The sequence below is a fragment of the Indicator indicator genome, chromosome 5 (assembly GCF_027791375.1).
Source record: "Indicator indicator isolate 239-I01 chromosome 5, UM_Iind_1.1, whole genome shotgun sequence".
NCBI lineage: Eukaryota > Metazoa > Chordata > Aves > Piciformes > Indicatoridae > Indicator > Indicator indicator.
In genome coordinates, this window is record NC_072014.1 from 37189758 (window position 1) to 37206356 (window position 16599).

Below are 16599 nucleotides of genomic sequence, written 5' to 3' on the forward strand. Positions count from 1 at the left end.
TCTCTGCGAGGATATGGATCCAAACTTGATCTCCCTGCTAGGGCTCTCAGGTCTCTAGCTGTCTCTACAAGGATATGGATCCAATCTGGATCTCCCTGCTAGGGCTCTCAGGTCTCTAGCTGTCTCTACAAGGATATGGATCCAATCTGGATCTCCCTGCTAGGGCTCTCAGGTCTCTAGCTGTCTCTACAAGGATATGGATCCAAACTTGATCTCCCTGCTAGGGCTCTCAGGTCTCTAGCTGTCTCTACAAGGATATGGATCCAATCTGGATCTCCCTGCTAGGGCTCTCAGGTCTCTAGCTGTCTCTACAAGGATATGGATCCAAACTGGTGTCTCCAAAGTGGTAACTAGGTGGTGTTTAAACTTGTCTTTTATTGATGGAAACTTTTGGTCAAGGAACAAACACCAGGCAGAGCAGAGGGGCGGGCTGTGATGCTGTGACACATCTGGCACCCCCTTTTGTTTTTATTCAGGTCTGAAGTGTGTGTGCCAGCTGTGTGAGCACACCAACTTCACCTGCCAGACGGAGGGTGCCTGCTGGGCCTCCGTCATGCTGACCAACGGGCGCGAGGAGGTGGTCAAGTCCTGTGTCTCCCTGCCGGAGCTCAACGCCCAGGTCTTCTGCCACAGCTCCAAGAACATCACCAAGACTGAGTGCTGCTACACTGACTTCTGCAACAACATCACCCTGCGCCTGCCCCTGGGTGAGTGCAGGATGCTGCTCGGGTGCTGGTGTGGCAGAGCGGAGGTGCTGGGCTGGGAGAGCCTACCAATGGGGTTTGAAGGCCACCTGTCAAACAGGAGCTGGGTTTCAGGCAGGAAAATCTGACCTGCAGCTCTGGGGGAGAGTGGATTTCTTACATCTGCTAAAGGTGTTCCACTTGCAGCCCAGAAAGCCAATCACATCCTGGGCTGCAGCAAGAGAAGCATGGGCAGCAGGGCAAGGGGGGTGATTTTCCCCCTCTGCTCCACTCTGGTGAGACCCCACCTGGAGTGCTGTGTCCAGTTCTGGAGCCTCTATTACAAGAGGGATCTGGAAGTTCTGGAATGTCCAGAGAAGGGCCACGAGGATGATCAGAGGGCTGGAGCTGCTCTGCTATGAGGACAGACTGAAAGAGGTTGGGGATGTTCAGTCTGGAGCAGAGAAGGCTCCCAGGTGACCTTCTTGTGGCCTTCCAGGATCTGAAGGGGGCTACAAGAAAGCTGGGGAGGGACTTTTGAGGGTGTCAGGGAGTGACAGGACTGGGGGGAATGGAACAAAACTAGAAATGGGGAGATTCAGATTGGATGTCAGGAAGAAATTCTTCCCCATGAGGGTGGTGAGACACTGGCACAGGTTGCCCAGAGAGGTGGTGGAAGCCTCATCCCTGGAGGGTTTTGCAGCCAGGCTGGATGTGGCTGTGAGCAACCTGCTGTAGTGTGAGGTGTCCCTGCCCATGGCAGGGGGTTGGAACTGGATGATCCTTGAGGTCCCTTCCAACCCTGACAATTCTATGATGCTATGATATTATCTTTGACATCTCACCAGGCTTTAACCATGGTGCTAAAAGGAAGTGTCTGAAGGAAAGACTGGCAACCTCTCAGATTTTACAGGCTGGAATATCTTAAGGGGATTTGTAATTTGGAGTGGTATTAGTCCAGATGTTAGGGAGGTGCTGTCTGATGGACTTCCTATGCCCTGGATCAGTTGTGAATTAGCCTTGGGGAGGAGCTGTTAGCTGGTGCATTCCAAAGAGATATTGAAGACCTTGCTGAAGTGATTTACAGGCTCAAAGGTCTCTGCACACAGTTTCAAAGACCTGCTTCAGGTGGCTCAGGTAAGGATTGAGACTGCAGAGGTTTGGAAGGAAGGTGATTGGCTGTATGTGGGAAATGCTTTCAGATAGGCCCATGTCTGAGTTGGTGGTGAGGGCTGAGCCATGATGGGACCGTCCCCCAGCGTGTGAGGAGCACCTCTCCTGGCTCATAGATTCAGAGAATCATAGATTCATAGAATGCTTTGGGTTGGAAGGGACCTTAAAGAACATCTACTTCCAACCACTTCCACTAGACCAGGCTGCTCAATGCTCAATGAAGGACCAGGTCCAACCTGGCCTTCAACATCTTCATGGAGGGGGCATCCAACACCTCTCTGGGCAAGCCTGTTGTCCTTGATTGGGCTGTGTCACTGAGTGCCATGTCTTTGTGGTCTGGGTGGGTGCTGCAGCTCATGCTGGCTGTGGTCAGGAAAGCAGAGGTGTCCTCCCTGTTGGTACAGGTCATAGGGACATCGAGTTTTCTGCTGTGGGTTGAGGGAAGTGTAGGACACCAAGTCACTGCTGGGGGATGTCTGGGCTTGTTAGTCTGCCTTCAGCTTTGGATTTCTTCAGCTCCTTTTGGGAGAGAGCTTCTCTTTGGCATTAGATTGGAGCCATTGATCCTTGCCCAGCAGGGATGAGATGGTGCAAGATTCCTGGTCCCAATTAGAGGGAGAAGAAGATTTGCACCTCCAGGTGCTCTGTGTACTGCACAGCTGGTACTGAACGTGGCCCTCCCTGTGTAAATGAAACCAAGGCTTTCTCAAAACAAATTTTTCCCCTATTTGTAGGTTTCATTCTTTGCCCCTTCTTTCCAAGCTTTGTGTTTGGTTCAGGCTTTTGGACAGAGATGGAGAACACTCTGCTTGTCTGCACAGGCATCAGTGGGAGGTGCCTTGGGTAAAAGATGCAAATTCATAGATAACTTACAATTATAGCTTGATTTATAAGCTGCTGTCGTGTGGTGGACTTCAGAAGGCTTTACTGGAAGCATTTGAAATGGCATAAGACAGAGGAGGGCAGCCCGTGAGGGTGTTGCTGTGGTAGCCTTGGGGATCATTGTCTCTTGGTGTGGATGGGCAGGTGCTGGGTACTGCCAGAGAAGGTCTGTTCCCACCAGCCTCTGGAGGAGCCAGCTGAGGGAGGAGCCTGGCAGCTGACAGGTCTGTGCCCTGGTACCTGATCTTACCTCTTGCCTGGAGCAGGAATAGAATCATAGAATAGCTTTGGTTGGAAGAGACCTTCAAGATCATGGAGTCCAAGGATTAACCCAGCACTGCCAGGTCACCACCAAACCATAGCCCTCAGCACCACATCTCTGTGGCTTTGAAACCCCTCTAGGGATGGGGACTCCACCACTACCCTGGACCAGGCCATGACAACCCCTTTTGGGAAGAAATTGTTCCTCATGTCCAATCTAAACCTCCCCTGGGGCAACTTGAGGCTGTTTCCTCTCGTTCTGTCCATCAGGACTATTTCAGTCCTTTTCATTGAGTTGCCAGCAGAAGGGAGATCTGAGAGTGGTCATGCTCTAGAAATGTGGAAACAAAATGCCATGCTTTGGTTTTTTTCCATCTGGGATGCTGGAATCTTGGGAAGAACACTGCTATTTATGTCTGTGGTCCTGGGGCTTGAACCAGCCATTGCAAAACCTCAGGCTTCATATTTCATATCAGGGAAAATTAATCTTTAGCCTGAGCCCTTTGCTCTAAACATGTGGGGGAAGTGGGAAAGTGAACAGTGCCAGTGCTGGCCTCCAGCATGTCCTCCAGCTGGCCTCCTCCAGCAGTGCTTCTTCAGGGAAGCCACATCACAGGGGAGCTGTGTGAGGGCCACAGGGAAAATGAACTTTCCAAGAGGTGTGGGTGGTGGATCTGGGCTGCAGGAGCCAGGCTGTCCCCACTGCCCCTGCAGCACCCCTGCCTGTTAGAATCACAGAATTATTGAGGCTGGAAAAGACCTCTGAGATCATCAAGTCCAGCCTATGACCTAACACCACCACTTCAGCTAAACCATGCCAGCAAGTGCCACATCCAATCTCTTCTTAAAGACCTCCACACCTCCCTAGGCAGTCCATCCCAGTGCCTAATCACCTTCCTGTGAGGAAGTGCTTCCTAATATCCAACAAACCTCCCCTAGTACAGCTTCACACCCTGCCCTCTTGTCCTGCCACCAGTTACCTGGGAGCAGAGCCTGACCCCCACCTGACTACAACTTCCTTGTAGGTAGTTGTAGAGAGGGATAAGGTCCCCTCGAAGTCTCCTCTTCTCCAGGCTGAACACCCCCAGCTCCCTCAGCCTCCCCTCATAGGGCTTGTGCTTGAGAACTCTCCCCAGCCTTGTTGCCCTTCTCTGGACATGTTGAAGTATCTCAATGTTGTTCTTAAACTGAGGAGCCCAGAACTGGACACAGCACTCAAGGTGTGGCCTAACCAGTGCTGTGTACAGGGGTACAATGACCTCCCTGCTCCTGCTGGCCACACTATTCCTGATCCTGCCCAGGATGCCTTTGGCCTTCTTGGCCACCTGGGCACACTGCTGGCTCCTGTTCAGCTGCTGTCACCCAGCACCCCCAGGTCCCTTTCTGCCTGGCTGCTCTCCAGCACTCTGACTCCAGTCATAACACATGCAGTGTGACACTTGGCACAGATACCTTGACATGGAAGTCCTGCCTTCCTGCCTGCCTTCCTTGCTACCTTCCTTGCTTCCTACCTTCCTTCCTACCCTCCTACCTCTCTGCATGGTGCAGATCCTAGTTTAAAAGTAGAGTAGGTGGCTCTGAGAGCTTGCCTTTGGGCAGGAGTGAAGGTTGCAGTGAGGTGGGGGTTGGTCTCTTCTCCCTAATATCAGGTGATGGAACGAGAGGAAATGGCCTGAAATTGTGCCAAGGGAGGTTTAAGTTGGAGATGAGGAACAATTTCTTTGCTGCAAGAGTGGTCAGGCATTGGAACAGGCTGCCCAGGGAGGTGGTGGAGTGTCCATCCCTGGAGGTGTTCAAGAAAGGTGTGGCCATGGCACTTTGGGACATGGTTTAATGACCATGGTGGTGTTGGGTTGATGGTTGGACCTGATGATCTTAGAGGTCTTTCCCAACCCAAACAATTCTATGATTCTGTGATTCATGGAGGAGGAGAAGCCTGGAGAAAATCCACCAGGGTGCACATCCCTGCAGGTGAGGCAGGAGCTTTGCAGGCTCTTCCCTCCTGGTTACTGCAGCCAGGGACACCAGCCTGTTCTCCAGCTCTTCTGCTCTGGCTCAGCTCAGAGGGCTGTGGTGTGAATGAAGCAGCAGTGACTGGAGACCAGCAGCAGGAGGCTCCCTGAGGGCAGGAAGGGCTCTGCTGGCTTTGCTTGCCCGTGCATGAATTCCCACAGCAGAACTGCAGATGGCATTGCCTGCCTGGCACAGCTCCTGCTGCTCTCCTTGCCTGCCAGGAGGTCCTGCTTGGGCTGAGTTGGTTTGCCACAAAATGCTCACCTTCAGGGGCAGGATCTGCCTGGACACCTGGTCTGAGTGCTCCTGGCTGCTGGCAGCTATCCCCTCGTGGTGGTTTGCATCAAGTCTCTACATGCAGAGGTTTCTCTGTTACCCTGAATTAATTTCCAGGCTTCTACTGTTCGAACTGTTTTGCTCCAGCAGGTGACTGGAGGTGACCTTCCCCATCAGCAGGATGTCCTAGCAGGGCTGAAGAGATGCTCTCTGTGTACCTCAGCTTGTGACAGGCTGCTTTGAGGAGCTGCTGCTGAGATCTAGGAGGCTTGATCTAGGAGGATGAGCAGGGGGCTGGAGCACCTCTCCTGTGAAGACAAACTGAGAGAGTTGGGGCTGTTCAGTCTGGAGAAGAGAAGGCTCTGAGGTGACCTTCTTGTGGCCTTCCAGGATCTGAAGGGGGCTGCAAGAAAGCTGGGGAGGGACTTTTGAGGGTGTCAGGTAGTGACAGGACTGGGGGGAATGGAGGAAAACTGAAAGTGGGTAGATTCAGATTGGATGTTAGGAAGAAATTCTTCCCCATGAGGGTGGTGAGACACTGGCAGAGGTTGCCCAGGGAGGTGGTGGAAGCCTCATCCCTGGAGGTTTTTGCAGCCAGGCTGGATGTGGCTGTGAGCAACCTGCTGTAGTGTGAGGTGTCCCTGCCCATGGCAGGGGGGTTGGAACTGGCTGAGCCTTGAGGTCCCTTCCAACCCTGACAATTCTATGATTCTGTGATTCTTCTAGCTGCAGACTTGTGTCCCACAGGGTTTGCAGGCCAGAGCTGGGAGACTGTGCTTGTGATCTGTGCTCCCACCTCACCTGTGAGCAGGGCTTGCCTCTCTCACAAGCCTGTTCTTGAATGGCAGACCTTTGCCTTGCAGCCCTGGAGCAGAGTGCTGTAGCTTCTGACAACCTCATGCTTACATTTGGTTATGGGGAGGGGAATGTTTGGCCCCAGGAAGAGTGAGGACAGTTCTGCTGTGGGAATTCATGCACGGGCAAGCAAAGCCAGCAGAGCCCTTCCTGCCCTCAGGGAGCCTCCTGCTGCTGGTCTCCAGTCACTGCTGCTTCATTCACACCACAGCCCTCTGAGCTGAGCCAGAGCAGAAGAGCTGGAGAACAGGCTGGTGTCCCTGGCTGCAGTAACCAGGAGGGAAGAGCCTGCAAAGCTCCTGCCTCACCTGCAGGGATGTGCACCCTGGTGGATTTTCTCCAGGCTTCTCCTCCTCCATGAATCACAGAATCATAGAATTGTTTGGGTTGGGAAAGACCTCTAAGATCATCAGGTCCAACCATCAACCCAACACCACCATGGCCATTGAACCATGTCCCAAAGTGCTGTTTCCTATGTCTTCTCCAGAGCAGCAAATTTGCTCAGTGGTTTCAGTTCCCTCCTTGGGTGGAGGCAGTGACTTGCTGGGGTGCTTTATGTGTGTTAGCAGAGAAGGTTAAGAGGACCTTCCTCAGCTCTGCTGTCTTCATTTGCATGGCTCTAAGTGTGTGGAGAAAAGTTCATGCTTCTGCTCATCCTGACCTCTCAATCTTGAAACACTGAGAGAAGCTGGATGGCCAGCACCATCATTCCAGCTCACAGAATGTTAGGGGTTGGAAGGGACCTCTGAAGGTCTTTGAGTCCAACCCCCCTGCCAGAGCAGGACCATAGAATCCAGTACAGGTCACACAGCAACACATCCAGATGGGTCTGGAAAGTCTCCAGAGAAGGAGACTCCACAACCTTCCTGGGCAGCCTGTTCCAGTGCTCTGTGAGCCTCACACTGAAGAAGTTCCTCCTCATGTTGAGGTGGAACCTCCTGTGCTGGAGTTTCTATCCATTGCCCCTTGTCCTATGCCAGGGTGCAAGTGAGCAGAGCCTGTCCCCTCCCTCTTGACCCCCAGCCCTCAGGTATTTACAAACATTGATTAAATCCCCTCTCAGCCTTCTCTTCTCCAGATGCTGAACACTGAGGCTGGGTGGGTGCTCTGTCACAGGACTCTTGGCTTTCTGGCCAGGCTCCTTGCAGAGGCTGGCTGAAGAAAATGTCACCTCTCAGAGAGCAAAGCATGGGGGTAGGGCTTTTTATGAGGGCTGGTAGTGATAGGATGAGGGCAATGGCTTTGAGCTAGAGGAGGGGAGACTGAGACTGAAGATAAGGAAGAAATTCTTTCCAGTGAGGGTGGTGAGACACTGGAACAGGTTGCCCAGGGAGGTTGTGGATGTTCCTTCCCTGGAGGTGTTCAGGGCCAAGTTGGATGAGGCCTTGAGCATCCTGGTTTAGTGGGAGGTGTCCCTGGCCATGGCAGGCAGGTTGGCACTGCATGATCTTGAAGGTCTCTTCCAACCCAACCCATTCTGTGGTTCTGTGATGTGTTTGGTGTGCACAGCCACACGCTCATGAGCTGTGGGACACTTCAGCACAGCAAAGAGTTCTCTGGGTTTAGGATTTTGACTTCCAACTCTCTGTCATGCCAGCAAAAGGCAGCAAAGCCATTTTGAGAGGGTCTGCCTGGAAGTCCCCATGAGATTTTGGGGTTTTTTTTGCTTTTATTTATTGCATTTCAGAGAATATCTAACAGCAGCTTAGGAACTTAAGTAGTTTGGGGCTTTTGAAAGTCTTGTGGTGCTCTCCACATGGCAGAAGGGAAAAAAGACTGTGTGTGAGGATCTTGGATCTGCTGGAGGAGGCAAAAAACCAAACCCAAACCAATCCTTTTTTTTTTTTTTTTTTTTTTTTTTTTAGCCTGTTCAGAAGTACTCTGTTGTTTACAGCTGGAATGCAAGTGTCCCAGGTTGTGAAACTGCTAGCTCTTGCCAGATGAGCTATTTCTGTGTCATGCACAGCAGCATGTCTGCAGCTTCTCTGCTCTGGAGCGGGCGGGCAGCGAACAGAACGTTCGGGACAGGGGTTGCAAAAGGCTGTGCTTGGTGGCGCTGGTTTGCTGCCCTTAGGTCATCACGAGGGGGTTCATGTCCCAAGGAGTTTAACCTTGCACAACTCCTGCAAACATCACCTGGTGAGGTTGCCTTTAAGTCCTCTTTGGGCCCTGCCTGTCACGTGTTTTGCTCCTGTGCTGTTTGTTCCCACTCCTGTGCGTGGTTTCTGTGGTGGGACCCGAGGATCCCAAGGGATCATGGTGTGGGCATGTCCTGGCTGCAGGACACCCTGCTGCAAGGGGTCAGGGTGGGAGATGGCCCCCAACCAGCCTCCCATGTGTGCTCTATGAAGAATTGGAAAGGGTTTGGATAGGTGCCACCAGCTTAGGTCTGCACTTTCTCTTCTGTATAGCCAGTAGACAAAAGGACCTTGGCATCTCCCTCCACAGCCTACACCATGCCCAGAGCTAGTATCATGCAGCTGCATGCAGCATCTCTCCCCCATGTGGCCCTGAGTGGCTGGAGCAGCTCTGTGGGGCAGCACTGAAGTTCATATGGTGCAATTCATACCTCAGAGGGAATCTCTGCCATGTTGGAAGCATCATCAGAACCAGCTTAGGAACCCACGGTGTGTCTGTCAACATGCAGCAGCTGCAAGGAGGGATCCTGCTTACAAATCCTCTTACAAATCTACCTGATAACCCTTGAGTGTCCTGTTGGAGGCTTCTAAAGGACAAGCTCCTGGGCAAGACATACCAGTTTTCTGTTTTCAGAAGGACTTAATACCACAGAAGCAGCACTTCTCTTGTAAAGTTAACTGGAGGGGAGGAACAGGCAATGGCCAGAGGCATCAGGCTGCTGATGCTCATTGGGCTCCTCCCTCACTTCAAGATGGACATTGAGAGGCTGGAGCATGTCCAGGGAAGGGCAACAAAGCTGGTGAAGGGTCTGGAGCACAGGGCTGGTGAGGAGCAGCTGAGGGACCTAGGGCTGTTTAGCCTGGAGGAAAGGAGGCTGAGGGGAGACCTTCCAGGTCAGGCTGTCTGGGGCTCCGAGTGACCTGACTGAGTTGAAGGTCATGGAATGGTTTGGGTGGGAAGGGACTTTTGAGGTTCATCATCTAGTCCATTCTCTCTACAGTGAACAGGAACATCTTCAACTAGATCCTTACAGAAGGAAGCATTTCTTCACTTACTGTCTTCCCCCCCCCAACACCTCATTCTCCCTTCTGTCTTCCAAAAGCATCCGAGTCTCCTGGCAGAGCCAGCGTGAGCCCCGTGGTGCTGGTAGTGCTGGTGGCGGTGCCAGTCTGTGTGGTGTCCCTCCTGGCAGTGCTGGCAGTCTGTGTGTGCCATGGCTGGCGCTGTGCCCGTGGCAGGGCCAAGCAACCCAACGTGGAGGAGCCCCTCTCTGAGTGCAACCTGGTCAGCTCGGGCAAGACGCTGAAGGATCTCATCTACGACATGACCACCTCTGGCTCTGGCTCTGGTAGGTGGTTGCCCTGCTCACCTCCCTCCCCTTGTCGTGGCTGCCAACAGTTGCAGGTCTGCCTGCTGACTGCAGGGAGGGTTGGGCTAGCTGCCCTTTAAAGGTCCCTTCTCACCCAAGCCAGTCTGGGATTCTTTGAGTTGTTCTCTTCTATGACAAGTCCCATGACAAGAGAGGAGTTTTGTGCTGATGCACTTGGCCACAGCTTCCAGTGGTAGCTGGGCTTTCTTTGCCCATTTTCTGTCAAATGACAGGAGTTTGATTCTCTGTTTGAGTGGATGAGTTCAAGGAGCTCCTTCAGCAGGCAGCCTCAGTGTGATACTAAACCTTGCTGGCTGAGGTGGCTGAGCTGGCAATAAAAGGTATGAAACGTAACTGCAGCAATGAGCACAGCCACCTGGAACATGTCCACCTCTGGGCCTGAACTAGTTCACAATCTCTCCTACCTACCCCTTCTCTCTCCTACCCTCCCCTCTCTCCTACCCATCCCTTTCTCTTACCCTTCCCCTTTCTCCTACCTTCCCCCTTTCTCCTACCTTCCCCCTTTTTCCTATCCTCCCTCTCTCTCCTACCATTCCCCCCTCCCTCTTACCATTCCCCCCTCCCTCTTACCATTCCCCCCTCCCTCTTACCATTCCCCCCTCCCTCTTACCATTCCCCCCTCCCTCTTACCATTCCCCCCTCCCTCTTACCATTCCCCCCTCCCTCTTACCATTCCCCCCTCCCTCTTACCATTCCCCCCTCCCTCTTTCCCTCCCCCCCCTCCTTCCCTCCCCCCCTCTCTCCTTCCCTCCCCTCCCCTCCTTCCCTCCAACCCCCCTCCTTCCCTTCCCTCCCCCTTCCTTTCTCCTCCCCTCCTCTTCTTGTTAAACTAGGTTTACCCCTGCTGGTACAAAGAACCATTGCCAGGACCATTGTCCTGCAGGAGATCGTAGGCAAAGGCCGGTTTGGTGAAGTCTGGCGTGGCAAATGGTGTGGGGAAGACGTGGCTGTGAAAATCTTCTCCTCCAGAGACGAGCGGTCGTGGTTCCGGGAGGCAGAGATCTACCAGACGGTCATGCTGAGGCACGAGAACATCCTGGGATTCATTGCTGCTGACAACAAGGGTATGCTGCCAGTCGTGCAGGGAGGCATGGAGCTGTGGGATAGTTTGGGTTGGAAGAGACCTTTGAGCTCATTGAGTCTGACTCTTCACCCAGCACCGCCAAAGCGTGGCCCTCAGCACCACATCTCCACAGCGAAGCCCTCCAGGGAAGGGGACTCCACCACTGCCCATGGCAGCCTAGACCAGGCCTTGTTGTCGTCCCTGTTGGAGAAGAAGTTGTTCCTCATGTCAAACCTAAACCTCCCCTGATGCAACTTGAGGCTATATCCTCTTGTCCTATTGCTTGTTTGTTGGGAGAAGAGACCAATCTGGCTTCAACCTCCTTTGGGGGAGCTGTAGAGAACCAGAAGGTCTCCCCTCAAGCTCCTCTTCTCCAGGTTGAACAACCCCAGTTCCCTCTGCTGCTCCTCACAAGACCTGTGCTCTAGACCCTTCCCTAGCTTCTCTTAGAATTGCTTTCCCTGCCCCACCTCCCATCTGAAACTCCACTTCGAGCCTTGCAGCTCTCCTGAGTTCCCCCTGGTGGGGTGACCAGCAAAGGTGTCCCTTTACATGCCCGAGCAAGCCACAGAACAGGGGAGGGTATTTTTACTGAGGTGAATAATCACTCATCTTGCTTCCCTGGGTAGATAACAGGATGTGGACTCAGCTGTGGCTTGTCTCCGAGTACCACGAGCAGGGCTCCCTGTTTGACTACCTGAGCAGAGGCATGGTGACGGTGGAGGGCATGGTCAGGCTGGCACTGTCAGTGGCCAGCAGCCTGGCACACTCAGCAGCCCCTGACTGTTCTTCCTCCCCTCCATCATATACCATACTATGCTCTTTGATAGTTGTGGGCTGCCTGGCTTCAGTCCTTTCTCTTTCTCGGTCCAAAGTTACCTGAACTCAGTTTTCTAGCAGCGCTGGGGAGAACCCCCCATGAAACGCTTCAATCACATCTGGATGTGTGACAGCACAGGTGGCACAGGTGAATAATCACTCATCTTGCTTCCCTGGGTAGATAATGGGACATGGACTCAGCTGTGGCTTGTCTCCGAGTACCACGAGCAGGGCTCCCTGTTTGACTACCTGAACAGAGGCACGGTGACGGTGGAGGGCATGGTCAGGCTGGCACTGTCGGTGGCCAGCGGCCTGGCACACCTGCACATGGAGATCGTTGGCACCCAAGGCAAGTGCTTCTCTTCCCACCTGTCCCTCAGGTGTTGCAAAGGAGCTCTGGTGGTGCTTGCAAAACCCACGGTGCAGTAAAGCACTTGGCAAAGGGGAAGCAGCCCCAGCGTGTGGTGCAGCATGAGGGGAGCAAGGAGATCATCTCCCAGTGCTCACCACACCGACTTCCATGGGCTGTGGGGTGGCTGTGCTGAAGGATCTCCACACAGAGGGAGAACTGGATGACCTTTAGAGGTCCCTTCCAATACCAACCATTCTATCACAGTATCACAGTATATCAGAGGTTGGAAGGGACCTCCAAAGATCATCAGGTCCAACCCCCCTGCCAGAGCAGGATCACTTAGGGTAGTCTGCACAGGAGTGCATCCAGGTGGGTTTTGAAGGTCTCTAAAGAAGGAGACTCCACAACCTCCCTGGGCAGCCTGTTCCAGTGCCCTGTCTCCCTCACTGTAAAGAAGTTTCTATGATTCTATGGTTCCAGTTCCACATCCTGTGTACTGTTCCTGAGATAACAGATTCTGGAACAAAAGTGCCCACAAGGGGCTTAAGTTCAGTAGCATTTCAGAGAATCATAGAATGGTTTGGGTTGGAAGGGATCTTGAAGATCATCTAGAATCATAAAATTGTCAGGGTTGGAAGGGACCTCAAGGATCATCTAGGTCCTATCCCCTTGCTATGGGCAGGGACACCTCACACTACAGCAGGTTGCTCAGAGCCACATCCAGCCTGGCCTTAAACACCTCCAGGGATGAGGCTTCTACCACCTCCCTGAGCAAGCTGTTCCAACCTAGTTCCAACCCCCCTTGCCATGGGCAGGGACACCTTCCCCTAGCCCAGGATGCTCAATGCCCCTTCCAACTCCGCCTTGAACACCTCCAGGGAGGGGACATCCACAGCATCCCAGGGCAATGTCTTCCAGTGTCTCACTGTTCAGCAGAGATTTACTTGGGACAAAATAAGCTCCAGGGGTTTCCACAGAGTAAATAAAGCTGGGGCTGCCTCCTTGCTTGGTATTTAATGACACACAGTGCTGTGAGCAAACCCAAGGTGGCTGTCTCCTCTGTGGCAGGCAAGCCAGCCATTGCACACCGAGATCTGAAGTCCAAGAACATCCTGGTGAAGAGGAACGAAACCTGCGCCATCGCGGACCTGGGCCTGGCGGTGAAGCACGACTCGGTGATGAACACCATCGACATCCCCCAGAACCCCAGAGTGGGCACCAGGAGGTGGGTGAGGGCAGGGAGGGCTTCTCTCAGCCTTTCCCTCCCTTGGTGGTGACTTCAGCCTCTGTTGTTGGATCTGTTGAGTGTTGGTGATGGATCCAAGTCCTCTATCCCCACTGGGTGGGGAGGATGCCATGGCTTGGGCTGGAGCTCACCATCCCATGGAGATCACTGCTCTACAGTGTGGATGTTCGTCAGTGCCAAGTGCCAGGCCCTGCTGCACTTGGTCACAACCCCATGAACATTCCAAGCTCAGGGCAGAGTGGCTGGAAAGCTGCTCAGTGGAACAGGATCTGGGGAGGTTGGTCAACAGTGGCTAAAGATGAGCCAATGCATGCCCAGGTGGCCAAGATCCTGGCTTGGATCAGCAATAGAGTGGCCAGCAGGACCAGGACAGAGATTGTCCCCTTGTGCTGGGCACTGGTGTGGCCACACGTTGGATACTGGATTTAATTTTGGGACCCTCCCTGTAAGAAGGACACTGAGGTGCTAGAGCAGGTGCAGAGAAGGGCAACAAAGCTGGTGAAGGGTCTGGAGAACAGGACTGGTGAGGAGCAGCTGAGGGAACTGGGGTTGGTTAGTCTGGAGAAAAGGAGGCTGAGGGGAGATCTCATTGCTCTCTACAACTCCCTGAAAGGAGGTTGGAGCCAGGCAGAAACAAGTGCTAGGACAAGAGGGAATGGCCTCAATTTGTCCCAGGGGAGGTTTAGATCAATTCCTTCAGATATGAGCAACCATTTCTTCCCCAAAGGGGTTGTCCAGGCCTGGCCCAGGCTGCCCAGCTTAGTGGTGGACTCCCCATGCCTGGAGGGGTTTCAAAGCCACGGAGATGTGCTGCTGAGGACCAGGGTTTAGCGGTGACCTGCTGCTGCCTGGCCCCGCACGCCGCAGAGCAGCGCAGCCTTCAAAGGCTCTGCCTCTGGCAAGTGACCTTTGTGTGCTTTAAAGGTACATGGCCCCTGAGATCCTGGATGACGTGATGAACACCAACATCTTCGAGTCCTTCAAGCGTGCAGACATGTACTCTCTCGGCCTGGTGTACTGGGAGATAGCCCGAAGGTGCTCTGTGGGAGGTGAGCTCCCTGCCTGCCCCTCTTGCAATCCAGACCCATCTGAGCTCAGACACAACAAAAGCACTGACAACTGTCTTGGCTGTGTGTGGTGGTAGAGCCCTGTTGTGCTGCAGTGGGCCAAGGTGGCACCAAATTGGAGCCCTCAGTAGAGGAAGGAGGTGGACCTGATGGAGAGGGTCCAGAGGAAGGCCATGAAAATGAGCAGAGGGTTGGAGCAGCTCTGCTATGAGGACAGGTTGAGGGAGCTGGGGGTGTTCAGCCTGGAGAAGAGGAGGCTCTGGGGAGACCTAATAGCAGCCTGGTAGTACCTGAAGGAGGCTACAGGAAGGATGGAGAGAGACTGCTTGTAAGGGCTTGCAGTGACAGGACGAGAGGCAATGGCTTCAGACTAGAGAAAAGCAGGTTTAGATTGGATGTTAGGAACAAGTTCTATAGCGAGGGTGATGGATCACTGGAACAGGTTGCCCAGGGAGGTGGTTGAGGCCCCATCCCTGGAGATACTCAAGGTGAGGCTCAACGAGGGCCCCCTGGGCAGCCTGATCTAGTTGGGGATGTCCCTGCTGCCTGTTGGGAGGTTGGACTGGATGACCTTTGGAGGTTCCTTCCAGCCCAGACTACTCACAGAATCACAGAATGTCAGGGGCTGGAAGGGACCTCCAAAGGTCATCCAGTCCAACCCCCCTGCCAAATCAGCATCACCCATACCAGGTGTATTCTGTGATTCTATGTTATTCTCTTCTCTCCTAATGCCTGTAAAAAACAGTCAGAGTCTGTTCTGGAGCAGCTGCTTTGACTCTTATGTTACCTACACAATGAATCTTCCCTAGGAGTTACCGAGGAGTACCAACTGCCTTACTACGACGTGGTGCCTTCTGATCCTTCCATAGAAGATATGAGAAGGGTGGTTTGTGAGCAGAAGCTGAGACCAAATGTTCCAAACCAGTGGCAAAGCTGTGAGGTAAAAGCAGCTTTCCAGTTCATTGCAACATTTACATTAGGAGAGTTTTCTGGAGAGACACAGGGAACTTGGTGTCCACCTTCTCCTGGGTGTAAATGTATTTTGGATGCCCAGCTGGTTGTTTTGAGCTCCTAGATCAATCCAGAGAAACTCTCTTTGCACCAAGTGCCAAACTCTCTCCCAAATTATCGAATAGAAATCATAGAACTGTTTGGGTTGGAAAAGAGCTTTAAGATTATCAAGTCCAACCATCAACCCAACACCATCATGGCCATTAAACCATCTCCCACAGTTCTGTGTCCACGTGTTTCTTGAACACCTCCAGAGATGGTGACTCCACCGCCTCCCTGGGCAGCTTGTTCCAACGTCTGACCACTCCTGCAGGAAAGAAATTGTTCCTAACATCCATCCTAAACCTCCCCTGGTACAATTTCAGGCCATTTCCTCTCATTCTATGATTATATGAATAATATTAGGACACAAGTGTCAAGCTGCACCAGGGGAGGTTCAGGCTAGATGTTAGGAAGAAATTGAGAGAGAGAGATTGGCCCTTGGAATGTGCTGCCCAGGGAGGTGGTGGAGTCACCATCCCTGGAAGTGTTTAAAATCAGACTGGATGAGGCACTTAGTGCCATGGTTTAGTTGATCAGCTGGTGCTGGGTGGACTGGGTGATCTCTGAGGTCTTTTCCAACCTGGTTAATTCTGTAATTCTGTGATACCTGAATTTTCTGAGGCCGCTGTGGTACCTCTGCCTCTAGCATCCAGTGCTGCAGTTCAGAGAGGAGATGGCAGAGGTGGTGGCTGTGCCCTTGAGCTGATCCCTGTGTTTCTGGCCCACAGGCACTGCGGGTGATGGGCAGGATCATGCGGGAGTGCTGGCACGCCAACGGGGCCGCCCGCCTCACCGCCCTGCGCGTCAAGAAGACCATCTCTCAGCTCTGTGTGCCAGAGGACTCCAAAGCCTGACTGACCTCCCTGGAGCAGGAGGAGGAAGAGAACAAGTTCTTCTGCCCATCTTTTCACGTGTGATGCGATGCTACTTTTATTTTTCGGTCTACCTCAGGCACAGCTCAGTGTTGAAGTGCCCGAACTGGAGCACTGAGGTCCAACCTCACCCTCGGCCGACAGAAAGGGCAGCTCTCGACTCATCTTTCATACAGCAAGTCAGGGACTTGCTTGGGGTTCCTGAAGTCAAAGAGATGCTGAGAAAGGAGCTTAGGACACCATGGCAGTGTTAGAAACACCTTTGCTGTTGTCCTTTCCATCCTAGCCAAACCCTGGGTGGCCTGGAGGCAGCTGGTGTTGGGTGAAAGCCTGTTTGCAGGGGAAGCCAGGGGTTTTACCCTCAAACCAAGGGAAAGACCAAAATCTGAGCCAGCTTTTATGTCTTTTGACACAGAAATCTGGAAAGGGTTTCACAGTGGGATGTGTTTTTTCAA

At 53.0% G+C, this 16599-nt stretch overlaps 1 protein-coding gene across 4 annotated transcripts; it reads left to right on the plus strand.

The window, feature by feature from the left end:
• Window positions 1-484: 484 nt before the first annotated feature.
• Window positions 485-16126, plus strand: ACVR1C (activin A receptor type 1C). 4 transcript variants are annotated; one of them, XM_054381201.1, is made up of 9 exons: window positions 485-707; window positions 1722-1724; window positions 9385-9630; window positions 10506-10736; window positions 11736-11903; window positions 12975-13131; window positions 14077-14201; window positions 15029-15159; window positions 16001-16126. In XM_054381201.1, exons 1-9 carry the CDS (start codon window positions 554-556, stop codon window positions 16124-16126), a joined length of 1341 nt encoding a protein of 446 aa, XP_054237176.1. In that variant the 5' UTR covers window positions 485-553. The 4 variants fall into 4 exon arrangements, with proteins under 4 accessions (XP_054237176.1, XP_054237177.1, XP_054237178.1 ...); XM_054381202.1 differs by lacking the exon at window positions 1722-1724; XM_054381203.1 differs by lacking the exons at window positions 1722-1724; window positions 9385-9630.
• The last annotated feature ends 473 nt before the right edge of the window (window positions 16127-16599 follow it).